We start from the raw sequence: 13276 nt of genomic DNA on the forward strand, positions 1-13276 counted from the left end.
AAGAACTTGGGCGTGGCACATAGCCAGAGGGCCAATTGGCAACCGAACAGTGCATTGGAAAAGATACGAAGGCTAGGGAAGACGGAGGATGTCATGACAATGGGTCTTTGTGACTTACGACGTTTGGTGGCAGATTCTTTACGTTCTTGAACCATTGTACAACATTTTACACATGAGGAAAAAGGTATTCACCAATTACCTGGCACAGCTTACGAGTTACGGAGAATTATCTCAATTAGTAACAGTGTGCACGACGCTCACTGATAGGGCACTAATTATCATGCAACATTGTAATGCAGGGTAATGGATGCATAGTGCTAAGGCAACCACTATAATTGACTACCTATGATATAATTAGTACTACTCGCTTGACGCGGCATCGCAATGCTCGGTCGCGCCGTGCGCGAAGGCAGCGAGCTCCGTCGTGTCGTGCGCTGCTCGAACACCGCTCGCCCGAGGGATTTAGCGGCTGATTGGGGCCGGAGCGCACGCACCAGCCGAGGGCGATGCAGGGCGGCAAGCATAGGAACTTTGTTTGTCTGCGCGTCCTTGACAAACTCGCCGAGCACGCCCTGCATCACGAGCGTCGCAGGTACACTCTCGTGCTGCGCACGGCAGGCGCCCGCGCGCGTCGGGGCACAACAACGGCGACTGTTTCAGCTCTGCGTCTGCGTCTGCGTCTGCGTCTGCGGGTTTGACGCGGACGCCACGCGACGATGCTGATATGGCATTTCGGGAACGCCCAGCGTCGTCGACGCACAGCCACGGGTAAGGAGGCCGAAAAAAAACCGAGCTCGTCGGTCTTGAATTTGGGACGTGCGCTCTGCCTCTACATGATCGTGCAGAACCGCGACTTCTTCTCCTCGCCCTGCTCCACTGCGGTCGATAGCGCCGTTGCGGGCGCGATCTTGGTGAACTCGTCACTGGCGATGTCGAGCGACGCGTGGCCCTCCGAGAACCACCCGCCAGGGAAGAAGCGCGATGATGTCTTGCTCTCGTGCCACTTGCACGACGGCTTCGCGGGGATGTCAACCCGTAGCGAGGACGCGGTCCGCGCTGCTAATGATTCTGTTCTCGCCGACAGGGGCGAGGCCGCCTGCAGTTGGACTTGACGGCGAGGGGCTGAAATTCTGGGCGTCGCAGGGCTTGAGGGTCGTGATAAGGATCAGGGGGAGGGAGAGGATGCCGAGTTCGGACGCGAGCGTGTCGCCCACACTGGCACGCGTCGTATGGCCGCCGTCGGAAAAGCGCCGAACAGGAGACCACGCGCGCCGGCGCCGCGATGTTGTTGGTAACCCGCCGAACGAGACGCCATGCGCGGAGGCGCACGACCGAGACGCAGAAGGCCGCGAGCACGCGTCGTATGGCCGCCGTCGGGAGAGTGCCGAACGAGAGCCCACGCACGCCGGCGCCGCGGTGTCGTGTCATCCGAGCCCAAACCAGCGGAACACGGAGGATGAGGCGCAGTCAATGTGAGGGAGGCGCGCACACTGCGAGTCGTGGATGCTGGCGTCGACTCGGAGGGCGCTGCAGGCTGACCGAGGAGCACGCTGGGCGTCAGCGGAACAAAGAACCCGCCGAACGCGATTCATGGACTTTCGAAATGTCATTGAGGTGGCTGAAACTGCGACTGCTGGAGGTTGTAAGCAGAGTAAACGTGAAGGAAGGATGATAATGACGCACTGCTTGTTGTAGATGCGTGCGCCGTGTGCGCTGGCGACGTGACCCGGTCACGGACGTAGACGGTCACAAAAAGACCACCACGCCAGTTCGATTAGCACATGTTGAAAGTGCAAATCAAGTTTAAAAACATTCTTGACGAGGGCGAGACAGCACCTTGGCCATTGGGATTCGGCTCACGGCTAGTGCTCCTTGTACAGAGTACATGTCCGTAGAGCTTGTGCCCGTGGTCAGAGGGCACTGGGGGAATGATGACCCCATTGTGCAAATAGGAAACATGAAGAGAGAAGGAAGACCCTGGATAGTTGGGCCATCCAGTACGCATGCGTAGGGATGGGGGCCAGCCTGGGTATAGTGTGTGGTGAACGGAAGCAAGAGATGTAGCGCGGGTTCAAAAGTTTGTAAGTATAGGTTCCCACGCTTCGTTCTCCATTGGTGTATGGCGGGGTGTAGCACGAATTTTATGTAAACGTTTCACGGGCGAGAAGTGTAGGCGGGGAGGACCGAGGACCGAGACGCAGTTGAGGAGATTGATGCACGCCGTGAGTGAAACTTGAGGGATCCGACGGGATAGAGCATGGCGTGATGAGAGGTGGGCGTTTATGGCGTCGACAATGAGGGGGGCACTGTGTGAGACTTGGACTTGAGAGAGCCGGACGCGAAGTTGGTTGTGTAATATGAGTGACTTCAACGTTAGATTGTGCGCTCTACGTGATATTTTGAGATCGAAACACTTTCGACCGAATCATACAAGGAGTTGTGGTGCGTAGCCTACTGTAATCGACTTAACCTGAGAATTTAGGAATCGTCAGGCTTCTTGTCAGTGAAGAATTCGCTGCCATAATCTAGCAGAAGCTCTTTTCCCGCTTCAATATCTCCTACTATAGCGATTGTGAATGACCCATCGTAACTTAGAAATGAACGTAGCTTACAAGCAAAGATGCCGATGCGGTGATCTCCGTTAACAAGACGAACTGAAAGAATCGCACATGTTCAACCAGCACCTCGAGTTGTTGCTTTAAAAAAATAGACACACCAAAGGCTTTACAGTTTGCACGTCGGACAGCTCCTGAAGGGTCGACGCCTTCGACGTGATTGATATAGCGTGAAACATTCCCCGCAAACGAGCTATCGATTGACATTGAGCTGTTGAGCCTGTACACGTAACTCCGTCCGCGGTAGTTGGCAAGGTCGCTGGGTCATCGTCAATCTAACCGTATGAGCAGGATGAAGGACAAAGATACATGCCCTCGGGATTCAAACGTTGGCTCATAGATGAGTTCGCCAACATACTCTAAGTAAATCAAAAGTAAATACGGTAAATGTTAGCACTGGTGCATGTACACCTGGAGCCGATTCGCACCGCATAAAAGGTCTCCGGTTTTAGCGGGTTCTCGGAGGAACGCGCCTAGTCCCCATTGACTTTCCTTAACATCGATTTCCTGAGCCGTCATTTGTTAGCAGTCGAGTGAGAGTGGGAGGGAAGAATTACCTTGCATAGTCCGTGCTGGATCTGCGAGTTACGGCAATTTCCTCCGTCCATTTCTGCTCGAAGTTAGAAATACAATTTTACTTCATGTGCCGATGAAGCTTACCGCTAAATCCAAAGACGTTAGCATGTGTCGAGATACATAGATGAAAGGACACACTTGCACCCGCACCGCAGACAGAGCTCTGGATCGCACTCCCGAGACTCAGCCCGACAGGTACATTTTTCAGTCATGCACTGTAGCTTAGTGCATCTGCAGCCTCGCCAACGTCGCTTGCCTGATCAGTCAAGCAAAGATCAACGTTTTTTACGTCGAAATTTGGTGATAATGTGACTCACAACTCGACGAGCATCTACAGTTTCTCTGGCAATGTGCACTATTGTGATAACAAGCACAGTCAGTTTCCGCTGTGCATGGGCCACTGTGATTACACGGTTCGTTCCTGCGTCAAAGCACGTCAGTCAATTGTCATCACGTGTTAGACACCTTTGCTTACGGAGTGAACTGGCTTGCGTCTCCATCTTGGCAGAAAGAAGAGAGTAAGGGTTTATTGACCGAATGAGTAAGATGAATGACCGACCTACGTAAAACAGGGCTTTGTGTGGGGCGTTGGTGGTCTCATCCTTGGCTTTCTTCGGATAAAGAAAACGCCACCAGAGAAAGACCTTAGGTAGTTGCATCAGAGAAAGTATAAACCCGAAAAGTCGCTATCTACCTCTTTGCAAGGTTTGAAGCACAAGAGAGCCAGGTCACAAGGGGTACTATCAGGAAGAATCTCGAGAGAAAGGCGAAGATCGTCGACCTCATGGTCATCCCAATCCGGCCTGATATTCAACTAAATGACGTCCGCGTAAGCATAAGCGGAACTAGGTAATCAAAGGACAGCTTACATCTGTGTATGGTTCCTGCATGAAGCACTCGAGGCTGCACGCCTTGCTGATTGCGGCGAGTATTTCTTCGACAGTAATAGCTGGTTTCCGAGGTGCAGGCAAAGAATTCTGGGTTACTGAAGATAATTTTAGCAGTTGCGTGAGGTTCAAATTAGTTCAGGACTAACAGTGAACGGTGCAGAGCGGCTGTACACAGTTAAGATTTGGGCAAAAGATACCAACTGCACTCTCGACACGGGCCCTCGTGTCCTTCTCATCAGGTACGAAAAGTGTGGCAAAGACACTCCAGTCGGTGATGCTGTTTCCGGGCCAATCCACAAAGTCACTAAAGAGTAACATTTGGTAAGTGTACATCAACGAGCCACCGGAGCTTACCGTCTCAAACACCGGGAAATAAGACCTGTTCTTCCGGAGGTAGATATTAAGGTCTCTGGTAACACACCCGTTGCATCAGTGACGTCAAAGGGAACCCCGTGAATTCTGTTGAGACGATGTGCAGTCTCCATGATAATGGCCTGGTCTTGTGCTGTTCAGCGTGACCTTATCCAGGACCGAGTCAGACTTAACTCGGAAAACATACCGTCGGGATCCGGGGGGTCATTTTGCCACGCAAATGATTCATATTGGTTAACGTGTTGAACCCAGTTGAACGAAGGCTCGTCGGCATAAGGGATAAAGGGCATCTCGTCTGCATCGTCGCCTTTGAATATATTCTGAGAGATGGGGGCGCTCGCCTCATATGCAGGATGGGGCGCTAAAGGCGTGACAGAGGCGACTTGAGCGTTCTCGTCCGTGTTTACCTTGATCACCGCAGGAGAACCGTCTTTCGCCCTAAGGGCGCGCAGAGAAGAGAGTAGGGACTCGATTTCATCGTTTTCGCCATCGGTTGGGGTGTCGCCCGAGGGCGGGGCGGAACAACACGATCGTAGCTTGTCCCGAATGTAACCTTGGTTCCACAGGTTGTACTCTTGACGAACCTGGCTGTAGACGAGGGCAACAAGGTTGGAAACCTTACTCGGTTCCTTCAAATGTTGATTGTCGGCGTCTGAGCACGTTTCAAGAGGCATTATTTTTGCGACGCAGGGATCACAGCGAATCAGTTCCTCCCTTGCGTTGTCTGCCACAGTGACATCTGCCGACCCCAGGAGGCTGTTGGATGTCAGTATCGCGTTCCTGTGTTAGTGTTTCGTTACCGCGATGGTTGAGTCGAAGGCCGTTTCGGCGACTGCCGCCTATGCGCATGTGTTGTTGGGTAATTCACACGTGCTTGATTCGTTGACTTTTCGTGCCGAGGCCACTACTTCCTGGAGGCAACTCCAACATGACCCACTGCGCCATAACTTTTCACTGAGCACCTGTCAATTTCGAATGATTTCCGGGTCAGTCAGCTTGTTGAATAAGCATCGCAAATCTATCAAACATTGGGATGGATCATCACGACAAAGTTCTCGCCACGACATGGTAAGCTAGCCACAGCTTTGTGTCTGTACGATATAGAGCGGTTCCATTGCTAGATCTTCCGACGTTCTCGCGTTCCAACATATGAAATCATCCACGATCCAGATTTGTATTTGCTCGGAGGTCCTAATCTTGCCACCGCATACGCGAACACCTGCTTCAGCTCCAGGCCGTCGCTACCGTACGATTTCAATGATGCGCAGGATGAGGGATGCTCCGTGAAAAAATTCACTCTTAGGACAGCTCTACGCGCCGATAGTTCATGAGGGAGAAAAGAGAAACGATAATCATGCGTACAATCGCCAGACCGTCTACACGGGTATCATCTATTGTACAGACCTCTCAACTGATTCTCAACCTCCTCCGGCGAGAACTTGATATCTGGTAAGAGGGCGTAATGAGCAAATAGGCACGGGTAACCGTGTATCGAAAGTTCACTTACATTTCTGGGGGTCTGTTGTTCCACACGAAAACGCCGCGAGCAGAAGAACAGATGATTAGTAAAGCGTTCTGACGGAACGCGTCATCTCGAGAAAACCACGTACTCTTACTGAACTCCCGGTCTTTTTGCTTCTGCACGAAAGCCCTCAGCGCCGGCACAACCAGCCTAATCACCTCGTCCTCCAGCGCACCCCTCTCCGTGCCCTCGTCCCACGTCCCGCCCTTCCCATCGCCGTCGATCACATCGCCGAGCACGCGCACGCCCTTGTGCCGTTCAAGCACCTCCTCGAGCGCCTCGTAGAATTTGACGAACGCCTCCTTCGCCGCCGCCTTGCCTGCGCTCGCACTCGACGCCTCGCTAAACGCGCCCAGGAGCGACGCAAGGTGCGAGTCGAGGTACCCTGCTTTGGCGGTGCGCCAAGCGGAGCTTAGCGCATCACGTGAGGGCTGGGACATCGTGTCGAGCACGGTAGTAGCCCCATTCAAAGGGCTGGTGGTGTGTTGCGGGACAGACAGAAGGCGCGAGCGGAGATAGGTGATGTTGTTGAGAAGGAAGATGGACCCTGAGGCTGGCTTGCGGTGTTGTTTCGAGAGGGAGTTGATCGTTGTGATGAGCTCTTTGACGACGTCGACTAGTGCATAGAGGACATTTAGTCATCGATTCCGATAGGAAATATGGATGGAGAGAACGGCTCACAGACAAAGTGCTGCACCAAAACCGCCTCGTCGCCCTCGCCAAACGTGCTTTTCCCGACCTTGCTCGCGGCACCCATCTTCCAGTTCCCGTCTCCCAGCGCAACAAGCGCCGACCCAACAGCGCTATGGACACTCGGTATCTTCGCAAGATAGTTTACAGTCTGTGACAGGACGAGCGAGTCTTAGCCTTGAACCGAGTTAGGAACAAAACCACACGTACCGATATCGTAATCTCCATAACACTGGTCCCAATATCCAGGCCCTTGTCCGCACCCGACTTGGCCGTAGGAGCGGTCGGCGCGCCCGCCATCTTGATGTCCGCGAGTAGCTCGGGAAAGCTCCGGAGACACACAGCCCTGACCGAGTTCATCGCGTCTTTGTGCTCCGAAGGCAGCGTCCCGCCCCCTCCTCGGGCGTCGGCTCCCATATTGGCGGTGGACGTCGAGCCAGAGGTAGAAGAGTCCTCGCGTCTCGTGGCAATCCGTTCCCAGCGGCTGTAGAGAGAACTGTCTTGTAGAGATGTGTACAGCCCGAGAGCAAGGAAGGCATGTTTGTGTAGGTTTCGGCGGACGATGTTGTTCAGGGAGTTAATTGTCTCGGTGAATAGTTGAAAGAGCGGGGTGAGAAGCGTAGTGTATGCTTGTGCAATGAGAGAGGGTGTGGGGAGCGGCGCAAGGGAGATTAAGGAGGCATGTTCGCTCTATAGGATGTGTACACATTGATAAGGAACTCTCACTTGGCCCAATAACGAGAGGAAGACTGACCTCGGCTGCGCTCAAGAGTCGATCAAGCCAATCGCTGAACTCCTTGCCCATAGCGACGCCGTCGACATTCTCCGCGCGATCCACAAGACGCTTTGCTGGGCCTGAAAGGGCGCGTCTATGCCACGAGCCCCGCATATCCGCATAACCAGTCTGAGCCGAAGCAAGCGCCGAGCGGATGGCGGACGCTGCAGGGTGGGAAGGGTGTGTCGACGGGAGTGGCAGGGAGCGAAGAGCGGCAACAAGAGGGGTGAGTATCGACAAGATGTTTGGGGGGAAAGCTGTCGAGGCCACTGTGGAGGGCGATCCGGAGGACGCTTCTGCGACGAGCTTGGTGTAAAGTGACGCAAGCTTATTGGCGCCGGATTGGACTAGCGTTGCCTGAGGTCGGGGATTAGGATGAGAAGAACGAAAAAAGTAAAACGTACAGCATCGCGGGAGTCTGAAGCAGACTTGAAGGCTATGGATGCATTGAGCTTCTCCAACGTCGTAATGTAGGTGTCAAGTTGGCCAGGTTGAGGACTGGGTGTGACATTAACTGGGAACCTGCCACAGGCAGTGGACAACGCACCCTCGGAGAATAAGCCCCTCTTCTTCCGCTATCCCTTCCTGACTACTGGCGAGTTCATCTATCTTGAGTAAAGCTCGATCGATGTCTATAAGCGACCATGTAAGCGTGCCAAGCAGGGTGGGTCATGCATATATGCGCTTACTATGAGCCCGTAAGTTGAGCTTCTGGGTCGAGGTGTACAGTGGGAGGACTGATTTCTCAAGCTTCACGAGACGAGATTCAAAGGTAGTCAGGATTGCTTTGGTCGGCTCACGTTGAGCGGTTCATCATGGACAAGGTTATTAACGCACAAGACATCCGACGCGATATTTGACGCGTCTTGTTCATGTTTTGCTCGAGCTGACGGATCAGTCGTTAGAGATAACTCATCTTGGGTCATTCGAGTTGCTTACGAGCTCGATTTCTGCGCCATCGTCGTCCATGGTGTGAAGGTCGTCGGGGAGGTAGAGCGCGGAGAAAACGTTGCCTTGTTGAAGGTGAGTACGTAAGCTGGACTGTGTTGGGGACTGCTACCGCCGGGTGTGTGACGAGTCTCGACCAAAGCTTAAGGCGACCAATGGCAGCACAACCCCAGTCCCAGCCACCACAACAGCCTTCCAACGACATCCTCATCGCACCCAATGAGCCAACAGAGCCGGGCGAACAAAACCAGCAGCCCAGCATCGAGACCCCCGACCCCCAGCCCATAACAGACCAGGACGTCAGCGAGTACAGGGAACAGGATCGCTTCCTGCCAGTGAGAATTAATCTCGGTTAGCCTGTCCTCCAGTCTCTAACCTCGCGTCTGCCTCTCGTCTCTCTTTCTATCTCTCGTTGGCAATGCGACCCCGTATTATCATCCCAGATAGCCAATGTCTCTCGTATCATGAAAAACTCGGTGCCACCCACAGCCAAGATCGCAAAGGACGCCAAGGAATGCGTTCAGGAATGCGTCTCCGAGTTTATCTCCTTCATTACCTCCGAGGCCGCAGAAAAGTGTCAGATGGAGAAGCGCAAGACCATAGGCGGAGAGGACATCCTTTACGCCATGGCCGCCCTGGGATTTGACAACTACGCCGAGACGCTCAAGATCCATCTCGCAAAACTGAGACAGGTGCGTAGCGTCCGATCTTCCTTATCTGTTTCTCCATTTCTCATGTTTGGCGTAGCATCAGACAGGCCTGGCTCCACCCCGCGGGGGCGAAGGCAGTGGCGCGCGTCCAGACGAGGAGTAACGCGTCGACGCTGTCCCCGCACCGGGTCTTCATCCACATCTCACGTTCTGCCTTTATAATTGTTTTCTGCTTGCTTTACTGTGCTATTGCTATGCTCCCTAGACTAACTTATTCATCGCGTTATTGTCTACTTCTCAGAACCTGGCTTCCATGGCTCGTTCCCCACTCAGGAATGTTGGAATCAGCGTCTATGCATTTCTCGTTTTCTCCCTCTTCCGTGTCGGGTCGCCATAACTGCACGCTAAAAATAGGGCTCACCCTGCTTTTTTTATGCTGACAAGACTACCAATCGCAGTTCATCAGCGCTCATTTCCGCTATGTTCCTCCTGGCGCGGATCTCCTTCAATCTCCTGAACGCGTGGCATCCGCCAAGAAACTCGGAACTCTTGACGTGCAGCCGTAGTGTACTCAGCCTCACGAAAACCACGGTTAGTAAGACGAGTATATCTGCCCATTTGTGCTTGGAAATATCCTCGGAGGAGACGTTCCATATCTCCAGAGTATCCATCGTCCTATTCGGCGGAAAGCCCTTCCATCTCTCCAGGAGTTGCTCCAAGTTGAGCGGGTGGTTGGTGAGATAAACCTGCAAGACGGCCCTGGAAATCCTGGTTTCCCGGAGAGCCAGTATGCCGTCGAGCGTCACTGACGTAGACGTAGGCTCAAACGGTCCATTGGATGCACCATGAGCCGAGAGTACGTCGAGGTTTGGCCAGGCGATCGTCATCGTGGCGAGATCGGTGTCCGACAGATTATATTGAAGACTTAAGTCTAGGTTAACCTCTTTTAGCCTGTGTAGCCGGAGCAAGGGCTCCAAGGTTTCCGGGCTAGTATGTGTGTCGAAGTGGGTAGAGGACACTAGTTTCAGCCGTTCGAGAGCTGGGAAACACCGCGATATCATCGTGATGAGCGCACTGAGGTTGTCTCCGCGCGGCAAATCCAGCGATATAGATCCGAGTTTCGAGGGCGTGGCGAGCGCAGTGGACGCTTCATCACTTAGATCCAGATTACCCGAGATGTCAACGCCAACGTGAAGGCGAGTTAGGTGAGAGAGACTTTGAACAAATTGCCATAAGCCGTCGAGGGTGACCAAAGCCTCTGAGCCCAAGCGGATCTCCACCTCCTCAAGAAGAGGAAGGGAGAGTGCAATCTCCTGCACGTCGGTTTGGGAAAGAGACAGCTGGAGTTCTATACAACACAAGTAGAGACGTTTCAATGATCTCTGGCAAAGCAGCGGTCGAAGAGTCTTTATGGTGATTACGGTCTCGGTGTCTAAGATATAGCCTATATCGAGGTCTCCATTTATTTCAAGATCTTCCAATCGTTGTGAATGCGCCTGCGACAGAAGGGACAAGAATTCCTCCATCTTTGTCGAAGAGAGTTTCAAATCCGCTAGCATCACTGTTGTTGGAGGAGTCTCCAGACTACGTAAAAAGTTCATGGTGTTTTTGTAATCTTCGGAGTAGAGTTCTAGCGTTTGTAGAGCAGGAAAGCGCAGTGCCATTGCTGTCGGAGTGGGAAGTAGGGTTTGTTTCGTCCACAAAGAAAGATACCTAAGGGACGGCAGTTGTGAGACAGCATGTAGAGCGTTATTGTCAAGGTCTGGGCACTCCAGGTGCTCGAGCAGACGAAGCCGTTCAACGGCACGAGACATCGGGCCAAATAGTACTGTGGGAGATCCACGTATGACACGGTGTAGGCCCCGGAACGGAGTGATCTTCAATGACCTTAAAAGCGGGCTCTGCTTTGACAGTAGCTGCCAGGCTTCCACTGCATCAGTATTTGCGCTGAACTCCACGTTCAGAGTGGAGAGATTGGAGGAGAAGAAGCTACAATAGAATCCAGGACTCCATGAACGGCGCCCGTTGACGCTATCGGCGATGAGACTACGGAGCTTGGGGAAAACTTGTTCGATGGTATACGATGAAGCGAAAAGCTTCTGGGCAGCACGCTCGTCTACACCTGATATGAGCAAAGATGGAATCCTGAGAGCACGGATGCGCATAGTGTAGCTGAGGGCGTGTGTCCAGTCATCGTCTGTTTGAAGGACACAGATCAACCTTTGGAGAGCAAAGAGTCGATGTCAGCATCGCTAATTTCGAGGGCAGAGCTGCTGGAGTGCGCGCATCATCATAAGATATCCATCCCGGCCTACCTCGGCGACATGCACAAGGGCTTTCGTCACGTTTATAATTTTGATAGGCTCAAGGTCGCCCGACCAGAGACAGTCGAGCGCGGGCTCTTTCAGCATCTTGCATGTCCTGGCAAGTGTGGCCAGCGAATCTGTGGTTGACGCCTGAGAGCAGATCGCTTGTTGGATCTCCACTATCTGGAACGCAGGATGCATTACAAGATCGAAAATTGTCTGCAGAGGCTTCCGTATCTATGGATGGTCAGTGCTACATAGCACTAGTGTGCGAAAGATCGGCGAACAAGGGTGAAGCTCAAATGAAGCTAATTACTGACGCTGCGGGCAGACGACGATTTTATCTGGGACGAAGTCAAGAAAAAGAGGTAGCGAGATGAAAGCCTTTGCCGGTACCTCCGAGGTTTGTGCCCCCTTTTGACACAGGAAAAGGTATTCTATCAACCAACAATTGTGAACATTTGCGCTGTAAAAAGTGCGGCTTACCATATTTGGCATTATATTTCCAAACGTGGACATATTCATATTCATTCCCCGCCCCAAAATGCAAAGTCCGAGGAGAAAAAATGAACTTTTCAGTGACTTTTCTTACAGAAAAAGCTCACTGGGAAGGCTTTCATCGATCCGCCTTTTCACCCACTTTTTGTAGAAGAAAACACTGCAGACAAACGGCGACTTTACCCGGGATGAAACCGAGAGAAAGAGGCGGCGAGATGAAGGCCTTTTCCTCCGAGTTTTGGAACCCCCTTTTGCATAGGAAAAGGTATTCTTTTAGCCGACATTCGTGTCAATTTTGAGCTGATAAAATAGACGGGTTACCGAATTTAGACTTTACCATCCTGATTTGGACGTGCTTTTATCTAATCTCCGCACAGAAATACAAACTCGGAGGCAAAAATTTAACTTTTCAGTAACTTTTCGCACAGCAAAAGATGGGTGAAAAAGGCTTTCATCTGTCCGCGTTCTTTAGTCACTTTTTGTAATAGAAAAATCACAGTTTGTCTGCAGTGAAAATAGCAATTCGCCTGGCGTCGACTGGAAGAGAGTTCAGACGGAGCTTCAATTATCGAGCTAGCGCCGCCCCGCCGTGCCTATTTCGACGCCTCAGCTGACACTCCGAAAATTTCTTGCATACCCTTGCATACCCTTGAACGTTGAACAACGTACCCGAGAGTAGCACTGGGGCAAGTAGATTTTTATTTTGCTCTTACTCAAAAACATACAGCCTCTAGCTCATTCAGGTGCAGGTTATGTCTTCTCACTACGCTCTGGATTAAAAGGACACGGCCCCTCTATCCTCGTGACGCTGCGTGTTTTCTTCTACTGTCACCGCGCCTCTTGGCTCGATGACGGTTGTTTGAATGGGAACATGCATCAGCAGACCATTGTCGAGGCGGGCCGCACCTGATGCATTCATAACTGAGTTGACGTGAGCTGGCGTAAGGCTATCCTCAGCCCTAATACTCTAGGTTGCTATCTGTTTCTATACAACGTCGACACCGCCTTTGACTCCATCAGAGAAACCCCACAACCGTTCCAACGTCTCGCGGAGAGACGGTCAAGTGGCCACATCCGAATAGTGTATGACGCAGTATCCTGTTCATTGCAGAAGCATTCGTGTAACAGTGAGCTGTTATCTCGGCAGATGGAGCTTCTGAGAATGCTGATTGCATCGAACAAAGCCTAAAGGCAGTGCCATATGCAGACTCCGGGACGAACGGTCGCATCACCGACACGACCGCGATCAGTGGAGCTTCGAAGTGTCTCCACCAGTATGCCACCATGCACACTTCGTATGTGCGGATAAAATGCGACGCTTTCCTTGAACACCCTGCTGGTAAAGGGAAAGGTTTCCTTATGCTGGTAACTCTAATGCACTATTTGCAATGCCGGTGACTCCACCCGAGGGCCAACGTCCCATCGTGACCATTT

The 13276-nt window shown here is 52.3% G+C and overlaps 5 protein-coding genes across 5 annotated transcripts; 2 read left to right on the forward strand and 3 right to left on the reverse strand.

Moving 5' to 3' along the window:
* The first annotated feature begins 509 nt into the window (after nucleotides 1-509).
* On the forward strand, nucleotides 510-2035 carry CONPUDRAFT_85903 (uncharacterized protein). The gene is made up of 2 exons (XM_007777262.1): nucleotides 510-1630; nucleotides 1684-2035. The coding sequence occupies exon 1, from the start codon at nucleotides 834-836 to the stop codon at nucleotides 1110-1112; it is 279 nt and encodes a 92-aa protein (XP_007775452.1). The 5' UTR covers nucleotides 510-833; the 3' UTR covers nucleotides 1113-1630; nucleotides 1684-2035.
* A 350-nt stretch (nucleotides 2036-2385) lies between these two features.
* On the reverse strand, nucleotides 2386-4924 carry CONPUDRAFT_133111 (uncharacterized protein). Its single transcript, XM_007777263.1, has 15 exons — nucleotides 4641-4924; nucleotides 4436-4580; nucleotides 4228-4385; nucleotides 4061-4176; nucleotides 3886-4005; nucleotides 3751-3835; nucleotides 3667-3691; nucleotides 3509-3612; nucleotides 3328-3447; nucleotides 3173-3225; nucleotides 3044-3122; nucleotides 2929-2974; nucleotides 2717-2874; nucleotides 2613-2654; nucleotides 2386-2561 (listed from the first exon to the last, which is right to left on the reverse strand). Coding segments are annotated over exons 1-10 (978 nt in total). The 5' UTR covers nucleotides 4744-4924; the 3' UTR covers nucleotides 2386-2561; nucleotides 2613-2654; nucleotides 2717-2874; nucleotides 2929-2974; nucleotides 3044-3122; nucleotides 3173-3223.
* Nucleotides 4925-5840: 916 nt separating this feature from the next.
* CONPUDRAFT_67345 (uncharacterized protein) lies at nucleotides 5841-8409 on the reverse strand (the record flags this gene model as incomplete). Its single annotated transcript, XM_007777135.1, has 11 exons — nucleotides 5841-5899; nucleotides 5961-5972; nucleotides 6064-6591; nucleotides 6657-6816; nucleotides 6897-7355; nucleotides 7420-7797; nucleotides 7845-7938; nucleotides 7988-8072; nucleotides 8130-8225; nucleotides 8278-8326; nucleotides 8380-8409. 11 exons carry the CDS (start codon nucleotides 8407-8409, stop codon nucleotides 5841-5843), a joined length of 1950 nt encoding a protein of 649 aa, XP_007775325.1.
* A 251-nt stretch (nucleotides 8410-8660) lies between these two features.
* On the forward strand, nucleotides 8661-9095 carry CONPUDRAFT_22464 (the Nf-YbNF-Yc histone pair; the record flags this gene model as incomplete). The annotated part of the gene is made up of 2 exons (XM_007777132.1): nucleotides 8661-8723; nucleotides 8832-9095. Coding segments are annotated over 2 exons (327 nt in total), but the record flags the coding sequence as incomplete, so codon positions are not given.
* A 405-nt stretch (nucleotides 9096-9500) lies between these two features.
* CONPUDRAFT_78086 (uncharacterized protein) lies at nucleotides 9501-11203 on the reverse strand (the record flags this gene model as incomplete). Its single annotated transcript, XM_007777264.1, has 2 exons — nucleotides 9501-9586; nucleotides 9610-11203. The coding sequence occupies 2 exons, from the start codon at nucleotides 11201-11203 to the stop codon at nucleotides 9501-9503; spliced, it is 1680 nt and encodes a 559-aa protein (XP_007775454.1).
* Nucleotides 11204-13276: the final 2073 nt, after the last annotated feature.

Source organism: Coniophora puteana, assembly GCF_000271625.1.
Source record: "Coniophora puteana RWD-64-598 SS2 unplaced genomic scaffold CONPUscaffold_20, whole genome shotgun sequence".
NCBI classification, from domain to species: Eukaryota; Fungi; Basidiomycota; class Agaricomycetes; order Boletales; family Coniophoraceae; genus Coniophora; species Coniophora puteana.

What these genes read in the sequence shown, in the direction of transcription:
- CONPUDRAFT_85903 (XM_007777262.1), top strand. Translation starts at nt 834, where the DNA reads ATGATCGTGCAGAACCGCGACTTCTTCTCCTCGCCCTGCTCCACTGCG.
- CONPUDRAFT_133111 (XM_007777263.1), bottom strand. Translation starts at nt 4,743, where the DNA reads ATGCCCTTTATCCCTTATGCCGACGAGCCTTCGTTCAACTGGGTTCAA. An exon ending in TGACCCCCCGGATCCCGACG is followed by an intron (nt 4,581 to 4,640) that starts GTATGTTTTCCG and finishes GAACAGCACAAG; the next exon opens with ACCAGGCCATTATCATGGAG. An exon ending in ATTTCCCGGTGTTTGAGACG is followed by an intron (nt 4,386 to 4,435) that starts GTAAGCTCCGGT and finishes GTTACTCTTTAG; the next exon opens with TGACTTTGTGGATTGGCCCG.